At 47.4% G+C, this 22,115-nt stretch overlaps 1 protein-coding gene across 1 annotated transcript in view; it reads right to left on the bottom strand.

The window, feature by feature from the left end:
* LOC144593828 (dynein axonemal heavy chain 8-like) overlaps positions 1–22,115 on the bottom strand; it is a 460,724-nt gene that overhangs the window by 197,989 nt on the left and 240,620 nt on the right. The window contains 2 exon segments of the mRNA XM_078399946.1: positions 4,277–4,438; positions 16,403–16,537. Coding sequence (XP_078256072.1) covers positions 4,277–4,438; positions 16,403–16,537 — 297 coding nt within the window.

Below are 22,115 nucleotides of genomic sequence, written 5' to 3'. Positions count from 1 at the left end.
AATATTAACTTTGTTTCTCCCTCACCATAGAAGATGCCAGATTTCCAGAAATCCCCTGCTGTTTCTGGTCCCAGCCATACCTCTGAACTGCAATTCACATCTTTTACATATCTCTTTGTTTAGTTCCACTCTAATTGCCCTTATTAATCTAATCAATTCAAATCCTTGGCTTCAATCTCTCAGTGATATTCATGCCCTATCCATCCCCTTCCATGCCCATACAGCTTGTCCAAATTGTTTTTCAATGTTACTATTTCCGATGATGGCTCTTTGACCCACAAATTAACTCCATGTTATTTCTATAACTGCTGCCCAAGCTGCTTGTATTTCCAGTATTTTCTATTGTATTTGAATTTTATGTTGCCTAGTACCCTTTACCTAATCTTACTGATCATGATTCTAAGTATCCATTAGATCTCTTGTAATTTTTCCTTATTCCTAGTATAATTTTGAGAAATGTTCTTTGAATCTTCTCGAAAATCGTTGCCACTTTCCTAAAGTGTATCTCCCAGAACCGAAAGCAGGTGAGCAATTGTGGTCACACTTATGACACAAGGTATAAAGGTAGACACAAAATGCTGGAGTAACTCAGCGGGTCAGGCAGCATCTCTGGAGAGAAAGAATGGGTGAAGTTTCGTCTCGACCCAAAACGTCGCCCATTCCTTCTCTCCAGAGACGCTGCCTGACCCGCTGAGTTACTCCAGCATTTTGTGAATACCTTCGATTTCAACCAGCATCTGCGGTTTTCTTTCCTACACATTATGTCTTATAAAGCTTGATCATGATTTCCTGGCCTTTGTAATCCCAGATTGTAAAATCCTAGATCCCGTATGTTTTGGTTACCTCAATTTCTCAACCTAACCAACCACTTGAAATGAAGTTCACATGGATCTTTCTGGACATGTTCTTTTAGAATTTTGCTTAATAGTTTATATTGCTCCTTATTATCTTCCTATTATAACGTTAATTTTTCTGGCCATTTCATTTGTGTCATCTGATGGTTTTGAAATTGTACCCAGTGCAAACAGGTCATTATGTTCTAGCACTGACCTTTAAGAACCTCCACTATAATAATACTATTGCATGACAACTGTTCCGTGTAACTTTATCAATTTTCTGCTCTCTGCCACCATTTTTTCAGTCTCTAACCTTCAGCTGAGTCTTTCTCATGGCTCCTTATCAATTTGGCCTTTGGATGTCCATACATACTACAATAATGCCTTATTCCCTTATTTCTCAATGTTACTTCATCAAAAATCTATCAGGTTATTTCAACACAATTTGTATTTAACAGACCATTCTGGTTTTCTCCAGTCAATCCACACCTGTCCAAGAGACTAATATTCTATCCCTGATGATTCTTCTAGAACCTTCTCAACCACAGAGTTGAGTTAACTGACTAGTCTTATTACTGGGTTTGAACAAAGGTGTAACATTTATAATTTTACAGTTTTCAAGCACCACCTAGAATCAATAGACACCTTGTCATATTGCAGCCAGGACCTCTAAAATTTCCACCCAATAGTAGTTTAGGCTATATCGCATGAGGATCCGATTAATTATCCACTTTAATTAATCGTGGCACATGGCTCTGGGCGGCACAGCGGTAGAGTTGCTGCCTTACAGCGCCGGAGACCCAACTATGGTGCTGTCAGTATGGAGTTTGTACGTTCTCCCCGTGACCATGTGGGTTTTCTCCGAGATCTTCGGTTTCCTCCCACACCCGAAAGACGTACAGGTTAATTGGCTTGGTATAAGTGTTAAATGTCCCTAGTGTGTGGAGGAGAGTGTTAGTGTGCGGGGATCGCTGTTTGGCGGGTGCGCGGTGGGCCGAAGGCCCTGTTTCCGCACTGTATCTCTAAACTAAACTAAACTTTAAGTGCAGCTAGGTTTTTGTATCTCCTTTTAAACAATATTTAGCCCATCAGATTCTTTATTGGGACCCCTGCAACATCATCTATCTCGATGAAGAATAAAGTCCTTTGCCGCATTGAGTAATTTTCCTTGTTGGTTTCTTGATCTGTCAGGTTTGGAGACCTCCACTCCTCTCAGCACCTTTTATCTGTTCATTTACCAGTAAAATACTTTTGGATTCCCTTTCATAATTTCTATCAGTCTTTTCTCATTTTCTCGTTAACTTTTATTTTGTTTACAATCATACTGAATTATTTGTCTTTAGCCTTGTTCTCAACTGGCATCTCTCAGACCCTCTTATTATCTGCTTTATTTTTCTCTCTATCCTTCCGATAATTCATGGAATGCACCTAGACACGATATATCTATGTTTTGGAGGCTTTCCATTATTCACTTAAGTATGGCCAAAGTATGGCCTGCCAAACTTTGCTTTCAATATATCCATGCTATATCCATTCTCATCCATTGAAAATGGCCTTTCACCTAGACCATTTTTATATTCCTTGTCTAGTTTTTTGAAGTTTTAGAGTTTAAGTGGTAGAGCTACTGCCTTACAGCGCCGTAGACCCAGGTTCAATTGTGACCTTGGGTGCTGTCGGTACGGAGTTTGTACTTTCTCCCTGAGACCGTGTGGGTTTTCTCTGGGTGCCTCCCACACTCCAAAGATGTACAGATTTGTAGGTTAATTGGCTTCGGTAAAATTGTCCCTAGTGTGTAGGATTCGGGTTAGTGTACGGATCATCACTAGTCAGCAGGAACTCAGTGGGATGAAAGGCCAGTTTCTGCGAGAATCTCTAAAGTAAAGTCTAAAGTAAACTCAGCAATAACATTTCTTCCATGTTGGAGAAATACCATAAAGATTGAGGGAGTTCCCCTGGACACAAAAATTCAAGACAATTTTATACCAAACTAGAACAGGGTGGCCCAAAGTTCTCCTGCATTGGTCTAGCACCCTCCCCTGCCCCACTCCCCCCCTCATCCACTCCATGCCCCCTCAACCCGGGCATCAGTCTGACCCTCCACATCCCCCTCCCCTACAAGAGATTAATATATATTAATATATATACAATATAACATTTTATATTCTTACATTATTATATTTTAAGTATTTTTATTATGATTATTATTATGATGATGATGATTATTATTATTATTATTATTATTATTTTATATCATTATTATTTTAATTATTCCCCTGGAGGTGTGTGTTTGTGTGGTTGTGTGTGCGTGTGTGGTTGTGTGTGTGGGTGTGCGTGCGTGCGGGTGTGTGTGTGTGTGTGTGTGTGTGTTTGCGCGTGTGTGTGGTTGTGTGTGTGTGTGTGTGTGTGGGTGTGTGGGGTGCGTGTGGTTGTGTGTGTGTGGGGTGTGTGTGTGTGTGTGTGTGTGTGTGTGTGTGTGTGTGTGTGTGTGTGTGTGTGTGTGTGTGTGTGTGGGGTGTGTGTGTGTGTGTGTGTGTGGGGTGTGTGTGTGTGTGGGGTGTGTGTGTGTGTGGGGTGTGTGTGTGTGTGTGTGTGTGTGTGTGTGTGTGTGTGTGTGTGTGTGTGGGGTGTGTGTGGTTGTGTGTGGTTGTGTGTGGGGTGTGTGTGTGTGTGTGGGGTGTGTGCGTGCGTGTGCGTGTGTGTGCGCCGCGCTGCCCACTGGGGGTCCGGTGATGGTCCGGGGCCCTGGGGCCGGGCAGGAGCGTGGACGGGCAGCGCGGCTCCTCACCCCCTATGATTGGCCGCCACTCCCGTCACTTGGGCGGGGGCAGGTGGGTCCCGCCCCCCTCTGAGCTCCCAAGTAGCGGACCTTCTCCCATTGTGATGACGAAACTGGAGGCAGGGGTGGCTGACGAGCAGGGCAAGTGAAAAGGGATTAATTAAAGTTTAAAAAGTGATTTTTAAAGTTTAAAAAGTGAAACACTTTTAAAATATAACAAACATTTGAACCCCAGGACAATGGTGAGTAAGGTGGGCCTGAAATTGTTGTGCTATCGCGTACCATTTTGACTGTATTTCGAGAACAAATATATCCACAAACACACAAACCCACAAATATACAAGATGCGAGATTTAGAAATATATAGATTTGAGTTTTATTTTTGCACGTCCCAGCCTAGCCGATCAGAGTGAGGATTGGGCTTCAGATGTTTTGGAATTTTGTAAAAACTGCCCTCCAGTAAGTTTCACACTTGAGAATTAAAATTTCTCTCGTCCCATCCCTAATTCAGATTGTATTGATCACAGGATAAATAAGAAACATCACATTATTTTTAAAGTGTTGTTGCATAGTATGAGGCATTAACATTTTGACATTTGATGCTAAAATCAGAATGCAATCTTTACATTGTTATATTGCCTATATTTTGTCTATACGTATTTACCTGAACCAGTTTGAGGTTCCACGGGGGGTGATTCACTAATCCTGCGATCTCCACCTGATTGGTGACAGCTGCCTGCAATTCCACATAGGTACTACTGTCTAATTGTATGCTTGGGAACAGGTCACTGATCAGGCTAAGAAAGAGAGGCTCGTCTTCATCCACCTGTCAATGAGACGCAATTCAATATTTATTCATATACATATATTTATTCATTTTCATATATAACAATATAACCTAGAAATTGCAACACCTATCAGAATGACGGTGCAAGTTTGATCAAACCACATCTATCCTCTAGATAGACCCAAAAGGCTGGAGTAACTCAGCAGGTCAGACAGCATCTCTGGAGAGAAATAATAGGTGACGTTTCGGGTCGAGACCCTTCTTCAGAATGAAAGTCTGGGGAAAGGGAAATGAGAGATATAGATGGGAATGTAGCGAGATAAAGAGGAAATGAATGAAAGATATGCAAAAAAGAAACGATGATAAAGGAAACAGGCCATTGTTAGCTGTGTGCTAGGTGAAAACGAGTACAGACAATGAGAATCATCAAGACGACTTTGAAGCTGGTACAACTTGGGTGGGGGAAGGATGGAGAGAAAGGGAATGCAGGGGTTACTTGAAGGGAACAATGACCTGTTTCCTTTATCATCGTTACTTTTTTGCATATCTTTCATTCATTTGTTCCATATCCAAGTATGTTTTGCAACATATGTGGAACTTCATTTGCCATACAGTCATTACAATAAAAAGCAACAGGACACACAAAATACATTTTAACATGAACATCCACCACAGTGACTCCTCCACATTCCTCACTGTGATGGAAGGCGAAAAAAAGTTAATCTCTTCCCTTCTTTGTCCTCCAGCGGTCGGGGGCCTCGAACCTTCCGTTGACGGGACGATCTTGACTCCCGTAGCTGGCAGCGAGCCTTCCTCGTCAAGGCGATCAAGCTCCTGCATGGGGGGGGAGGGGGGGATCTCAGCTCCCCCGCACCAGCCGATCTATCCCGAGTCGGGGCCAGTCGAACCTCGTGCAGCTTGGAGCTCTCAACCGGTCTCAACCCGAGACTGAGCTCCTTGATGTTATGTCCGCGTTGATCCAGGCAAAAAATTGCCTGCTCTGATGTTAAATCCACGCCCCGCAGTGGGGCTCAAAGTCAGTCCCAGGCACGACCTCCAGCTCCGTGATGTTAGGTCGCAGAGAGACCGGAGATACGATCCGGAAAACAATCGCATCTCCGGCAAGGTAAGAGATTGGAAAAAAGTTTCCCCCGACTTCCTCCCCCACCCCCACATAAAACAAACCAGAGAACATTTACACAAACTTTTTAAACTTACCAAAAACAACAAAAAGAGTTTGAAAAATTCAGACAGCCTGTAGGCAGACTGTAGACAGACACGAGGCAGCCATTGTGTGACGTCCCCTGAAGTCACCAAGGACTTCTACTGTTATTCACATATTTAGAATTACTTGGGATAGATCAATAAATATTTTAACAGAATCTTGCTTTTTGTTTGGATCATGTTTTGAAAACGGGGTGGCTAAAACTTCTGAATTTAACCTTACCAGAAAATTATTGAGTTTTAAATGTGAAACAAAAATGCATAACCTGTACTTCGTCAAGCTGGAAAATCCTCAGTGTGACATGTATTATGTATTTATACAGAATCCCATACAACACTTTGAAGAACTTAGTTCTTTCCACTGAGAGCTTTTTCCTTTTTTCTTCCTTAAATCACAGCATAATCATTCCATTAGGGAAAGAAAATCGAGATATACAAGAGACTGCATCTCTCATGAATGCCATTATTAATTGAAAAATTATTGGCTTAGGTTAATCTACCATAATATTGCTAAAATGGAATGCTCCGTGAATATTGATAATTAACAAGGGATCCAACTATTTAAAAACTTATTAGAAAAATTATAATGCTATTTCAATTTGGAGTTGTTAGATGATTCCCTGTGCAAGTGACAGAAATATAATTTTTACACAAGCAATTTATAAAGAATGTCATATCAGAACAGTTTATTGTTCTTCAAAGAAGTAACATCTAAGAATAAAGGGGAGGCCATTTAAAACTGAGATGAGCAAAAACTTTTTCACCCAGAGAGTTGTGAATTTGTGGCATTCTCTGCCACAGAAGGCAGTGGAGGCCAATTCACTGGATGGATTTAAAAGAGAGTTAGATAGAGCTCTAGGGGCTCGTGGAATCAAGGGATATGGGGAGAAGGCAGGCACGGGTTACTGATTGTGGATGATCAGCCATGATCACAATGAATGGCTGGAAGGGGCAAATGGCCTCCTCCTGCACCTATTTTCTATGTTTCTATGTAACATGTGCTATGGAGAAAGTGAAGCTATAGATTTTCAGAAGTCATTTGCTAAGATTGGCCATTAAGTTATTTGAGAATATATAGTATAAGAAGATAACTGCAGATGCTGGTACAAATCGAAGGTATTTATTCACAAAATGCTGGAGTAACTCAGCAGGTCAGGCAGCATCTCGGGAGAGAAGGAATGGGTGACGTTTCGGGTCGAGACCCTTCTCAAAGTTATTTGAGAAAGTATGCAAGAGTGAAGGAAAGGTATGGATCCATGGCAGAAACAGAGTGTAAGCATATATTGGTATTTTCCTAGTAGATAAGATGTAACAAGTGGTCGGCCATTGAGATGGACGGTCAGTCTTACATTTTAACGTTTTTATAAATGACGTTGCTGAAGGCACAATGTATGGTTGCTAAATTTACCGATGACAGAACAATTGACAAAATATGAACATAAAGGCGCAGCATGTAATTAAGAAAGCTGACAGAATCTATTTTGCAGGTTGGAAATGTTCACCACTGAAGGGCGCAGGGTGAAAGAGGGAATGTTTAATGGAGATGTGTGGGGCCAGTTTTGTTTTGCACAGAGAGTGGTGGGGGCCTGGAATGCATTTGCCAGGGGTGGTAGGGGCAAATACTGTCAGATCCTCGCCTGGATCTAAATGTAATGATCACACTTCAAGGACACTGAAGCGTTTGCTTTGTTTAATTTGTCCGCCATTCCTTCACATCCCGGCAACGTGTGTCCTCTGACCTTTCATAGTAACACGTGATACATTTAAATATGACGACTGTTACCATGACATCCCTCCACTAACATACAAAAAGGATATCCACATCACCACATTACAAACTGAACATTCCAACACCATTTGAGAAAGGGCATTCATTGCATTGGTAACGCATCTTTTCCACATGTCAATACATCTGATAGTCCTCGTATCCCATGGTTGGTCTTCTCTGACGTGTTGGTCTGGCCACTGCCTCTGCTTGTACTGGATTCTGATCTGTCATGTCCTGTTCCACCATTGCATCATCTCGATTCTGGTTCTCCTCCTCAGGCTCGTGGATTCTTGCCTCCTCAATTTGGAAGTCTTGAGCCTTATCCCCCACAGTCTCAACTTCAGTTTGCAGTGTCCCTGGCCACAATGGTGATACTTTTTCACATATAATGTATTTCTACCATATTTGATTCCTTCTGCCAATTGGACCGTCAACACAGTCTGGTCTGGTCCCTTGTCTGGTCACCACAGTGTATGGTTTTGAAAAGAAGGATATGTCCATTGTCTCCTCATGAGCACCTCATCTCCTAGCATCACATCTGATGGTCTGGCACCTCGTCTCCTGTCTGCATAGAGCTTTGATGTCCCTTTCTTATCTGCATCATGATCTCTCATTTCTTGATCATTAACCCGTGGCGGTGGGAGAGAGCAGGACGATGGCAAAGATAGCATCGCTGCTGGACAACGACTCCCACCCCATGCAGGACACTGTCACTGCACTGAGTAGCTCCTTCAGCGACAGACTCCTTCACCCAAGTGTGCAAAGGAGAGATATCGGAGGTCCTTCCTTCCCGCTGCTGTGAGACTGCACAACTAGCACTACTCCCAGCAGACCAGTCAACAGACCAGTCAACAGGAACAGTAAAGGAAAAACACAGTAAATGATGACAATTATCCTTATCTTTATTTTTATTTATAATGAATGTCTCTTACTATCCACTTTGCTGCTGTAACACTGCAAAGTTCCCCGGTGTGGGACAAATAAAGGAGTATATATCTTGGTCTGGATTTTACCTCCAAGCAACAATTCTGCTGGACTCTTCCCTGTTGTGCTGTGTGGTATAGCTCTATATGCTGCTACATCTGATAAGAGGTAGACAAAAAAAAGCTGGAGTAACCCAGCGGGACAGGCAGCATCTCTGGAGAGAAGGAATGGGTGACGTTTCGGGTCAAGACCCTTCTTCAGTCTCGACCCAAAATGTCACCCATTACTTCTCTCCAGAGATGCTGCCTGTCTCACAGAGTTACTCCAGCATTTTGTGTCTACCTTCGATTTAAAGCAGCACCTGCAGTTCTTTCCTACACATATGATAAGAGCGTCTCTTTCCAATCTTTGCCGCCTGCTTGGACAATTCTCATCCTCTTCTCTGGAGATTGGTTCTGACGTTCTACTTCTCCATTAGCTTGCAGCCACTTAGTCATAGAGTGATACAGTGTGGAAACAGGCCCTTTGGCCCAACTTGCCCACACCCGCCAACAATGTCCCAGCTAAGCTAGTCCCACTTGCCTGCGCATGGTTCATATCCCTCCAAACCTGTCCTATCCAATAGACAATAGACAATAGACAATAGGTGCAGGAGTAGGCCATTCAGCCCTTCGAGCCAGCACCGCCATTCAATGCGATCATGGCTGATCACTCTCAATCAGTACCCCGTTCCTGCCTTCTCCCCATACCCCCTCACTCTGCTATCCTTAAGAGCTCTATCCAGCTCTCTCTTGAAAGCATCCAACGAACTGGCCTCCACTGCCTTCTGAGGCAGAGAATTCCACACCTTCACCACTCTCTGACTGAAAAAGTTCTTCCTCATCTCCGTTCTAAATGGCCTACCCCTTATTCTTAAACTGTGGCCCCTTGTTCTGGACTCCCCCAACATTGGGAACATGTTTCCTGCCTCTAATGTGTCCAATCCCCTAATTATCTTATATGTTTCAATAAGATCCCCCCTCATCCTTCTAAATTCCAGTGTATACAAGCCCAATCGCTCCAGCCTTTCAACATACGACAGTCCCACCATTCCGGGAATTAACCTGTCTAACTGTTTCTTAAACGTTGGGATAGTCCCAGCCTCAACTACCCCCTCTGGCAGCTTCACCTTGAACCTATATCCTCTGGTCCTCGATTCCCCTACTCTGGGCAAGAGACTCTATACATCTACCCGATCTAATCCTCTCATGATTTTATATCACCCCTCATCCTCCTGCACTCCATGGAATAGAGACCCAACCTACTCAACCTCTCCCTATAGCTCACACCCTCTAGTCCTGGCAACATCCTCGTAAATCTTTTCTGAACCCTTTCAAGCTTGACAATATGTTTCCTATAACATGGTGCCCAGAACTGAACACAATATTCTAAATGTTGTCTCACTAACGTCTTATACAACTGCAACATGACCTCCCAACTTCTATACTCAATACTCTGACTGATGAAGGCCAAAGTGCCAAAAGCCTTTTTGACCACCTTATCCACCTGCGACTCGACCTTCAAGGAACCATGCACCTGTACTCCTAGATTCCTCTGCTCTACAACATTACCCAGAGGCCTACCATTTACTGTGTAGGTCCTGCCCTTATTCGACGTCCAAAAATGCAACACCTCACACTTTTCTGCACTAAATTCCATCAACCATTCCTCCGTCCACCTGGCCAATCGATCCAGATCCTGCTGTAATCTTTTCCAACCATCTTCACTATCTGCAAAACCATTCACTTTCGTACCATCAGCAAACTTGCTAATCTTGCCCTGTATGTTCTCATGCAAATCATTGATGTAGATGACAAACAGAAATGGTGTAACTTTGTGATGGTCCACACCTGTGTTCTTCATGTAGTCCACAAACCTCTGAGAAATGAAATGAGGCCCCTTTGTGTGAATATAATGTCACTGGTAGACCGTGTCTTGCGAAGATTTCCATCAAAATTACAATCTTTTCCGATTGTTGTAGACTTCATTATCGCATATTCGTAATATCTGCTGCAATAATCAATCATAACTAGTATTGGTTTTCCTGATGGAAGTGGGCCTAGAAAATCTACAGCAACATTTTCCCATGGACCTGTCGGTAACAATGTGCTTTGTATTGGCTCAGGTGGATTGGGTCTGCTTACCTTCTGACATCTATGCCATGACCTCGTCTATCGTTCTATATCTTTTTATCTAGATCCCTGGCCACCATAATTTTGTAGGAAGATTTTGTTGAGTTCCAACAACTCCTAAATGTCCCTCGTGAACCAACGCAATCATCCTTGATATCAGCTTTTTTGGCACTACGATCCTGTTTCCTCCCAGCACACACCTTCCAATTGTGCTTAGTTCATCTCTGATAACTGCATATGTCCTGTGTGGACATTCCTCCCAGTCACCTCTTTGGATCCACTCTAACATCTTGTAGTTCTGGATCCTTGTCTGACTCGTCTTCTTTTTCCCTTGTTCTTACTGCTCTTGGTGTAGAGTGTACTGTAATAAATCGTACAAACAATTCTGCTTCTGTCTCCAGTGTCGGCCCTTGCAGCTTGTCTACCTTCAGCAATCTGGATAATGAGTCAGCTGTATTGTTCTTTCCAGCTTCAACCTTTTCTCTTAATCCAAATGGAGTTCATCTCATTGGTTGTGCTGGAGGCTTAATATTTGGGTCTATCTTCACTCTGACGATGATCACGCAATTTCCCAATGCCTACATATACTGGCTTGAACATCTTTAAGTCTGCATATGATTTCAGCGAGTTCACATTTGTCCCAATGCTAAGCACACCTAATGCTTGAGCAGTCTCTACTCATGCTTAGCTCTCCTTGATTACCACAAATTCAGCCATAGTGTGCTTATCACCTGCTTGGATCCCTGCCTTGAAACCTCCAATGGTCTGGAGTAGTTTCGATGATGTATAAGGATGATGTATCCTATAAGGATCCAATTTCTTCTCACTACTTTCTTGAAGTGTATTTTATCTTATTCTGTTTTATGTCTTCCCACTGTGCTCTATCAATAACATTGCTATCACTTCCCGACTCTACTATAACGTCTACTTCCACGCCTCCAATTCTCACCGACACCTTTGTGTGCTTATTGTTCATAGCAACAGCATATCCTGCATTCATCCATGATTCATCACGTTCACATTCACTCGGACATTAATCAACATGGCGCAAATTTTGGTAGTGTCCATCTCTCTTCCCTCTTCCTTAAAATATATTTGTTTTTCCATCATCTCTCTTTGGTTTGCCTGAGGTTCGAACACTTCTTTGCAAAATGGTCTTTTTCCCCCCACACTTTCGGGCAGCATGAATCCTTGGCAAAATGTCCAAAATTCCCACATCTAAAACACTCACAATCATCTTCAGCTTCGGAATGACCCATAACGTGGCTTCCTCCATCCAACCTCATGGTCTGAAACTGGATTTCTGCAGCTTCTAATGAACAGGCAATTTTCAGTGTTTCTCCTAACGATAGTGTGTCACCTTTCTCCAACAACTTGCGTCTCAAGTCATTTGATTTGAAACTGTACAACCTGATCCCTGATTTGATTCTCCAACGTGACTCCATAGTTGCAGCCCTCAGAAACTTGACGTAATCTTGTGACAAACTGAGCAATGCTCTCTGTGTCGATTGGGGAAATACACATCGTTGAAATGTAGCATTTGTTTGCACTACATAATGCTTCTTCATAGCAGCAACTGCCATCGCATAATCTGCTTTTCCTCCCGTCTCTGGTAGTGTTTGGAAAGTCTCCGGAACTGAAGTTCCAGCACTGTACAATAACAATGCTCTCCATCGTGTGAGCTCTCCGGCGTTGCTCCTTCAACAAGCAGAGCTAAGCTATCTGGGTAGGAGCCAAATTCCCCCAGCCATGCATCAACCTTTGCACTCACAACACTCGCCTCCCCATTTGGGTCGAATGAATTCAAACTTCTAATTCCAGCTGCTTCGTTAAACGCCACATCTGCTTCAGAAGTTGAACTAAACAATTACTCGTTCATCCTCGTCACCAATGTCAGATCCTCGCCTGGATCTGAATATTATAAACACATTTCAAGGACACTGAACATGAACGCGTTGGTTTATTTGTCCGCCATTCCTTCACATCCCGGCAACATGTGTCCTCTGACCTTTCTGACTCATAGTAACACGTGATACATTGAAATGTGCCGACAGTTTCCATGACAGACATGATTGTGGCGTTAAGAGGCTTTTAGATTGGTACATGGAAATGCAGGGAATAGAGGGATAATAGACCAAGTGGACCCGTTGGGCCCAAACCCCTCCTGCATTGGTGCAGCACCCTGCCCTGCCCCCTCCACTCCCCCCACTTTCCCCACCCTCCCCCCTTCCCCATTCCCATCCCCTCTCCCTCTTCCCATTCCCCCTGCCCCTCCCCTTTCCCCTCCCCCCAATCCATCCCCTCAACCCCCCTTATCCTCCCTCTCTCACAATTTTTCACACAAAAGGTGTTGGGAATAAGGAACAAGCTTCCAGAGGAGTTAGTTGAGGCAGCTACCATAACCACATTTGAAAGACATTTGGAAAAGGTACATAGATAGGAAAAGTTTAGAGGGATATGGGCAAAAACGTGGACAAGTGGGACATCTAGGTCGGCATGGTCAAGTTGGGCCAAAGGGCCTGTTTCTGTGCTCTCTGACTATAAATTCATTAAGCATTAATTGAAGAATAATTGGCCTTTTACAGGATAGGAAATGAGAGTGATGGGTTAAATTCTGATCCTCAAGGGCCACACACTGACAAGCTAGCTCTCTTTACAGGACACTGTAGGGACATAGGGATTGGCTAGAAGAGTTCGAAGAGAAGGGATTGGCTAGCGATGTCACCAGGTGGGTTAGTGCGGTAGATTCGTCAGTCTAACGTTGGAACCCTTTTAGGTAAGACGTTAGGTAGTAGTCTAGAGCTTTGAGTGTTGCGAATTGTCACGGGGTTTTTAGAGCTGTATAATAAACTTTGACTGCAACATCCATCGCTATCGGACTCACTACATTGGTGACCCCGAACGTGATCCGAAGATCACAAGAACATGTCGCAGGTAGGAGCGAGCAGTGGGCAGCAGAGCGCGAGCGCCGTTCACCTACCCCCGTTCTGGGCCCATCAGCCGCACCTGTGGTTCGTGCAGGCAGAGTCCCAGTTCCACCTCAAGATTGTGGCGGAAGACCTAGAGGTTCCACCTGCTGGTAAGCTGCCTAAGCCCGAGGTGGCCGCGCGGGTGGGGCGGTACCTGACCAGTCCTCGCCAACGCCACCATGCTCGTGCACCCCCGCTCCTCTGCCCCCACGGCCCTGACGGTGGATGCCTCAGACGTGGCGGTGGGTGGGGTCTTAGAGCAGCAGGTCAACGGTCGCTGGCAGCCTCTGGCATTTTTCAGCCGGCAGCTCACTCGGCCCGAGCTGAACTACAGTGCCTTCGACAGGGAGCTCCTGGCCCTCTATTTAGCTGTTCGCCATTTCCGGTATTTTTTGGAGGGCTGCTCTTTTGTTGCCTACACGGATCACAAACCCCTCAGGTTTGCTTTTTCTAAGGTTTCTGATCCGTGGTCGGCCCGCCAGCAACGGCACCTCACCCTCATTTCTGAGTTCACCACTGATGTTCGCCACATCGCGGGTAGGCTTTACGCCGTTGCTGACGCCCTGTCCCGGCCGGCCAATTCCTCTGTTGCTGCGGTGGGGGGCGAGGTGGATTTCCAGGAGCTAGCGGAGGCTCAGCGCCTGGAAGGAATTGCCTCAGCGTAGGCCTCCACCGCCTCGGGGTTGCGGTTGGCCCAGGTAGCGTGCCGCCCCACAGGTACTACACTTTGGTGCAACGTTTCCCTTCCCCGCCCTCGCCCAGTGGTGCCGACCGCCCTGCGGCGTAAGGTTTTTGAGGCCATTCATGGCCTGGCACACCCGTCCATCCGGGCGACCTCGGCCATGGTGGCCGCCCGATTTGTCTGGCATGGCCTGCAGAAGCAGGTGGCCGCCTGGGCCCGCGCCTGTGTACCGTGCCAGACCTCCAAGGTCCACCGCCACGTCCAGCCCCCGTACCAGAATTTCATGGTTCCGCCCGACCGTTTTTACCACATCCACGTGGATTTGGTTGGTCCATTGCCCTACTCTAGGGGCTACACTCATTTACTGACAGTGGTCGACCGTTTTACTCATTGGCCGGAGGCGCTCCTATTGTCGGACACCTCGGCGGCCTCCTGTGCACGGGCCCTGCCGTTACATTGGGTTGCCCGTTTCGGCGTCCCGGCTATCATCACTACCGACCGGGGCGCCCAGTTCACCTCGTCCCTGAGGGCCGCGCTTGCGCAGCTGTATGGGTCCCGCTTGCAGCAGACCACCGCCTATCATCCCCAGGCTAACGGGATGGTAGAGCGCTTCCACCAACAGCTGAAGGCGTCCCTCTGTGCCTGCCTGACCGGCCCTGACTGGGCTGACCAGCTGCCTTGGGTCCTCCTCGGCATTCGCACGGCCCCTAAGTCCGATCTGGGTACCTCCTCGGCGGAACTCGTCTACGGTTCGCCCCTGCGGGTGTCGGGTGACATTATTCCCTTGTCCTCCCCCTTGCCGTCGTCCGTCCTGTCGGTTTTGGCTTCTCTCCGGGCTCGGGTAGGTTCCCTGGCTCCAGTCCCAGCCTCCTGTCACGGGAGTACAGCAGTGCACGTGCCGGCGGACTTGCAGGATTGCGAGTTCGTTTTCCTCCGGCGGGATTCCCATCGCCCCCCTCTACAGCCGGTCTACCAGGGCCCGTTCTAGGTGCTAGGTGCTCGTCTCTGTCTCCCGGCTCAAACCGGCCCACTTGGACCGGGACCGTCCTGTGCTGGTGGCCCAACCTCCTCGCCGGGGCCAACCTCTGGCCGGCCCACCTGTTTCCCCGGCTGCGTCTCTTCCCTCACCTCTCGGGCCTCCACCTCCCACGGCTGTGTTTACTCTGCCCCTTCCAGCCACGCCCCCATCGCCTACACCTGCAGGCTCCCCCCTCCCTCCCCCTCCAACGGCGCCCCCATCGTCTCCATCGGCGGGGCCCTCCCCGCCTCCTTCGTCGCTGGCGGTACCGGCCTCCCTTCTCCGTACGCGTTCAGGTCGGGCGGTCCGGGCGCCCGTGAGGTACGGTATCGAGGGTTCTGGGGGGGGGGGGTTATGTAGGGACATAGGGATTGGCTAGAAGAGTTCGAACCCTCGGATTGGCTAGCGATGTCACCAGGTGTGCTAGTGCGGTAGATTAGTCAGTCTAGCGTTGAACTCTGTATAGGTAAGACGTTAGGTAGTTGTCTAGAGTTTTGAGTGTTGCGATTGTCACGGAGTTTTTAGAACCATGCAATAAACTTCGTCTGCAACATCCATCCGCTATCGGACTCACTACAACACATCCAAATGTTTCAATAACTCCAATGATAGAATTGAATTCGTTCAGTGCTGAAGGCTCTGCACTAACTTCATTAGGACCGTACATTAATGTTCCCTCATCAATGATGCGACAAATATTACACCGAGGTGCCAGACTTAGAATTAGAATTCCCACTCATCAAGCTGGACATTAGTAACAAATAGCTCGACAGTGAGAACTGGATTAATTTATATCTATCCTTTCTATACCTTAAATGATCCAGAATAGTTAACCAGATGTCATGTTTGTCATAATGTATGCTTGTTTAACTTGGTTTAAACTATGGAATTAAGACAATTACCAGTTACATGTGAACTTGTTAAAATGACTAAACTGCCTAATCATATTGAATGTATTATCTCACACTTTGCAAGAAAATCCTTGAAGTGTAAAATCCGTTGAATCAAAATCAGTCATAAATGTATCCTCCTACATATGTACATCACAGTGCTCCCTCACTTTTACTCTCTGCTTCCAAAACCAATGGAATGAAACGCATTTGAAATCTGATTCCAAGCAGCAGTAAATTTCCAATATCACAAATCTTCATGTCTCTTTTGTTCTGCTGCCTCTTAGTACATAATCATTCATCTGAAAACTGCAGAATATCAGAGAATGCAATTAATAGCTTGTCAATTTTACTTACCAATTTAGACAGATTCATATCTCTCAAAACTCTCATCACAATTGTTGACTCGCTGTCCTCTGCCCGAGCTCTCTTCTGAGCTCCCAATGTTCTCAGTACAGAGAGAATGTTTCTTAAACCAAAATCATAATGAACCTAGCAGTAATTAATATGATAATAACATTAGTCATGGAACAATTATTCAGAAGAAAGATAATCACTACATATTTTATCTTGAAAGAAATTATCAGCCAAAATCTGATTTAAAAAATGTATAGAAATTTTGAGTTTTTAATTTATGTACGAGCATGTGCTTCACTGCACAGGCCAGTATTTATTGCCCATCCATCATCACCCATTGTGGTCGCCCATCATGTTTTATCCCAGATCTGCAATTTGTGTGAAAGTACTTCACAGAGTTTGGACCAACTTACTGCATACATTAGTTAGGACATTTGTTGGAATAACATAGACATAAAGAATTCCAGATGCTGGTTAGTACACAAAAGGACACAAAGTGCTGAAGTAACTCAGCAGGTCAGGCAGCATCTCTGGAGAACATGGATAGGTGACCTTTCAGATGGAGACCAGACTGATTGTAGGGGGGGGGGAGAAGGAAGCTGGAAAAGGGGTTAGGCAGGACAAAACGTGGAAAGTAATGGATTGATTGGGGCGAGGGGGGATTTTTGACTGGCAGATGGTTAGAATAAAGGCCAGAGATAAGAACAATAAGTATAAAACAGATAGACGCAAAATGCTGGAGTAACTCTGGAGAGAAGGAGTGGGTGACGTTTCAGGGCGAGATCCTTCTTCAGACTTCTTCAGTCTGAAGTGGGTCTCGGCCCAAAGCGTCACCCATTCTTTCTCTCCAGAGATGCAGCCTGTCCTGCTGAGTTACTCCAGCATTTTGTGTTTATCTTTGATTTAAACCAGCATCTTCAGTTCTTTCCTACATACGTATAAGACAGGTATGTATAAGCAGGGGGGGGGAGAAATAGGTGGGAGTCCAGGTATGTTCATACTGTTGGGTTGTAGACTATGTTCCTCTGTTGTTCGGCTGCTGTTCCTCCAGTTTGCACGTGGCCTCACTCAGGCAATGGAGGAGGCCCAAGACAGAAAGGTCAGTGTTGGAATGGGGAAGAGAGTTGGGGTCATAGAGTCATTGAGTGATACAGTGTGGAAACAAGCCCTTCGGCCCAACTTGCCCACACCGGCCAACAATGTCTCAGCTACACTAATCCCAACTGCCTGTGCTTGGTCCATATCCCTCCAAATCTGTCCTATCCATGTATCTGTCTAACTGTTTCTTAAATGATGGGATAGTCCCAGCCTCAACTACCTCCTCTGGCAGCTTGTTCCATACACCCACCACCCTTTGGTGAAAATGTTACCCCTCTAAGTCTTATTAAATCTTTTCCCCTTCACCTTGAACCTATGTCCTCTGGTCCTTGAATCCCCTACTCTGGGCAAAAGATTGTGCATCTACTCGATCTATTCCTCTCATGATTTTGTATACATCTATAAGATTCCCCCGTATCTTCCTGTGCTCCATGGAATAGAGACCCAGCCTGCTCAACCTTTCCCTATAGCTCACACCCTCTAGTCCTGGCAACATCCTCATAAATCTTTTCTGAACCCTTTTAAGCTTGAAAATGGTTGCAACCAGGCCATCCATTAGTCCTTGATGGACCGTGCGCAAATGTTCAGCAAAACGGTCGCTGAGTCTACGCTTGGTCTCGCCAATGACAGATGGCCACATCGGGAACACTGGATGCAGCAGATGAGGTTAGAGGAGGTGCACGTGAACCTCTGCCTCACCTGGAAGGACTGCCGGGATCCCGGGATGGGACGAGGGAGGAGGGAAAGGGACAGGTGTTACAACTCCTGCAGTTGCAGGGGAAAGTATCTGGGGAAAGGGTGGTGTGGGTGGATCATGTTATTGTATATATACCTTGCTCTTATACTGCCACAGATTTATACATTTGAGAGGCGATGTCAAAGAAAATGTAGTAAGATTGCTGCAGGCATCCTGTGCCAGCACATAATGCAACATAAATGCACCAATATTGGAGAACATGAGTACTTAAGGTTGCATTTTGTTCTGCTTCTTAATGCTCATGATGTTTCTTATAGATGTTGGAAGTCGTTAGAGATCAGGGAATGTGAATCGTACATGATAGAATGAATGCCCACTCACAAACCCAGTCTTAGATCCAGTGTTTTGTGAGTGGTTCAGGTAAGTTTCTGACCAACTAATGTCACAGCATCTTGCTGGTGGAGATGGTGACAGGCAGCAATTGTAGGTCAGATAGAGATTAGCTGCATCGCTTTCATGGCCAGGCTACTTTGTATCATGAATACAGGAATATCACTCGACACAGCCAGCCTAAGTCTGCGCATTGTCTGTGTCTCTGCATGTATCTACCAATTGTTTCATGATCTGAGAAGTATGAATGACACTGAATATTATGCAATCAACAGCACACATTCCCATGTTTGTGGTAAATAAGGCTCAGGTTCTGCTTGCTCCAATACATCAGGGCATTGAGTATAACTGTCAGGAAGTCATGATGTAGCATTATAGGTCTTTGGTTTGGCTCATTTAGAGTATTGCGTGTTGTTCTGTTTGTTGTGATATTGCTGGGACTACTTTGTGTATCCAAGAACTACTTTGTATGGCTGTGTATATAAGTGATGGGTGTGATTAGGCGGTCACTCTGGATCCAGGCGGCCTTGGAATAAACAGCCTGGAGTACAAGCTGCACCATGATAACATCTTAAACATGTGCACTTGTGGTCCGTCCAGAGTCACACTAAAGGTACAATAGGTACCGGACCACGAAGTACAACATGGTGGCAGCGGTTTGGTGTTTCGCCTAGGGAGGGAATGAAGCATGCCCGAGCAGAAAAGGTTAAAAAGAAAAAAACAAAGAAGAAAAAAAGCCCTGAAGGGAAACAAAACAAAAGAAAAGTTTCCAGCTCGGTACGGGACGTTTGGAGTGCATCCCGACAGGGCCAGTGTGAGTTGGTATAGTTACCTGCTCAGTAGTCATTGGCGCCGAGTTGCCGACGTGACGCTGCAAGCTGCTGGGGGAGGTGCGTGTAGACTCACGTCGCGCCCCAGCACCTGTGTAGGCCCGAGATTAGAAGCCTGCGACTGCTTCGCGGGGGAGAGACCGGGAGACCCGACACACGGAGATGTGCGGTGACCGGGGAAGACCGACACCGATGGAGGTGTGCGGCAACAGGGGAAGACCGGGAGACCCGATACCCACGGAGATGTGCGGTGACCGGGGAAGACCGACACACACGGAGATGTGCGGCAACCGGAGGAGACCGGGAGACCCGACACCCACGGAGGTGTGCGGCGACCGGGAGACCCGACACCCACGGAGGTGTGCGGTGACCGGAAAGACCGGGAGACCCGACACCCACGGAGGTGTGCGGTGACCGGGGAAGACCAACACCCACGGAGGTGTGCGGCGACCGGGAGACCCGACACCCACGGAGGTGTGCGTTGACCGGAAAGACCGGGAGACCCGACATCCACGGAGGTGTGCGGCGACCGGGGGAGGCTGACACCCACGGAGGTGTGCGGCGACCGGGAGAGCCCTGGAGGAGACCGACACCCACAGAGGTGTGCGGCAACCGGGAGAGCCTCGGAGGAGACCGACACCCACGGAGGTGTGCGGCGACCGGAGGGGGTCAGCGACCGGAGGGACCGACCACCCGCGGAGGTGCGGCGGCCGTTAAGGCCGAGGCACTAAATACTCACCCAGGCGCGTCGACTGTAGAGTCGGGACGGCCCTGGGCCCGAGGCTGCGGCAGCGCGTTGGAATTGCGCGGCAGCTGCCGGGAGCACCTGTGGGCGGAGCCGGGGAGCACCTGTGGGCGGGGCCAGCGGCAGCGCGTTCGAAAAGTTGAACGGCAGCTGCCGGGGAGCACTTGTGGGCGGGGCCAGCGCACCGCGATTACAGCAGTGGGAGCCCAGCAGTGGGAGCCCAGCAGTGGGAGCCCAGCAGTGCCAGCCCAGCAGTGGGAACCCAGCAGTGGGAGCCCAGCAGTGGGAACCCAGCAGTGGGAACCCAGCAGTGGGAGCCCAGCAGTGGCAGCCCAGCAGTGGCAGCCCAGCAGTGGCAGCCCAGCAGTGGGAGCCCAGCAGTGGGAGCCCAGCAGTGCCAGCCCAGCAGTGGGAGCCCAGCAGTGCCAACCCAGTAGTGGGAGCCCAGCAGTGCCAGCCCAGCAGTGCCAGCCCAGCAGTGCCAGCCCAGCAGTGGGAGCCTAGCAGTGCCAGCCCAGCAGTGGCAGCCCAGCAGTGGGAGCCCAGCAGTGGGAGCCCAGCAGTGCCAACCCAGCAGTGGGAGCCCAGCAGTGCCAGCCCAGCAGTGGGAGCCCAGCAGTGCCAACCCAGCAGTGGGAGCCCAGCAGTGCCAGCCCAGCAGTGCCAGCCCAGCAGTGCCAGCCCAGCAGTGGGAGCCCAGCAGTGCCAGCCCAGCAGTGCCAGCCCAGCAGTGGGAGCCCAGCAGTGGGAGCCCAGCAGTGGGAGCCCAGCAGTGGGAGCCCAGCAGTGCCAGCCCAGCAGTGCCAGCCCAGCAGTGCCAGCCCAGCAGTGGGAGCCCAGCAGTGGGAGCCCAGCAGTGCCAGCCCAGCAGTGGGAGCCCAGCAGTGCCAGCCCAGCAGTGGGAGCCCAGCAGTGCCAGCCCAGCAGTGGGAGCCCAGCAGTGTCAGCCCAGCAGTGGGAGGCCAGCAGTGGCAGGCAAATCATGGTGGTGGAGCATCTAGAGCCTACACTACGTTTGATCTACACAGCACGTCTTCTTGAGGGGAAGATATGGAACAAAATGAATATTTTGTGTTTAATGACCTGTGTAGTGATCTGTGTACTGAAAGCTTAATGTATTATATTTGATGCTTTTGTATAAATGTATATATCTGTGGTGTGGCCACACGGAGTGAGTGACCACATGGAGATGAGTGACCAACCGGGGATGAGTGACCACCTGGCGATGAGTGACCACCCGGAGATGAGTGACCACCCGGAGATGAGTGACCACCCGGAGATGAGTGACCACCTGGCGATGAGTGAAATTCCGCAGAGGAGTGACCACCATGATGGCGAAAAAAGCAATTGTGTTTAATTGTGTTTAGTTGTTTGCAAAAAGCAATGGTGTTTTGGTTTTGTGTGTTAAATATATTTTAGCCCTCGAATGGTAAAGAAAACAATTTTATATAAGACAAGGGGGATGTTGTAATATATAAGACAAGGGGGATGTTGTGATATTGCTGGGACTACTTTGTGTATCCAAGAACTACTTTGTATGGCTGTGTATATAAGTGATGGGTGTGATTAGGCGGTCACTCTGGATCCAGGCGGCCTTGGAATAAACAGCCTGGAGTACAAGCTGCACCATGATAACATCTTAAACATGTGTACTTGTGGTCCGTCCAGAGTCACACTAAAGGTACAACAAGTACCGGACCACGAAGTACAACACTGTTCACCACATTACAGGAAGGATATGAAGTCTTTGGAAAGGGTGCAGAGGAGGTTTACCAGAACGATGCCTGGAGCAGGCACTGTTAGCTGCAGGGAGAGGGAGGGTAGACATTGTCCACTTGGATAATAATTGGCCCCTCTCCCCCCTGTTCCATTCACCAGTTACTCATACATTTTACCCACCAGCTTCCTTCCTGCTCACCCGTCTAGTTCCGGTTCCACATGCTCTTCTCCTCT

This window comes from Rhinoraja longicauda, chromosome 5, assembly GCF_053455715.1.
Source record: "Rhinoraja longicauda isolate Sanriku21f chromosome 5, sRhiLon1.1, whole genome shotgun sequence".
Lineage (NCBI taxonomy): Eukaryota > Metazoa > Chordata > Chondrichthyes > Rajiformes > Arhynchobatidae > Rhinoraja > Rhinoraja longicauda.
Note: the sequence above shows the minus strand (reverse complement) of the source record. Positions and strands in the feature narration are given on the sequence as shown.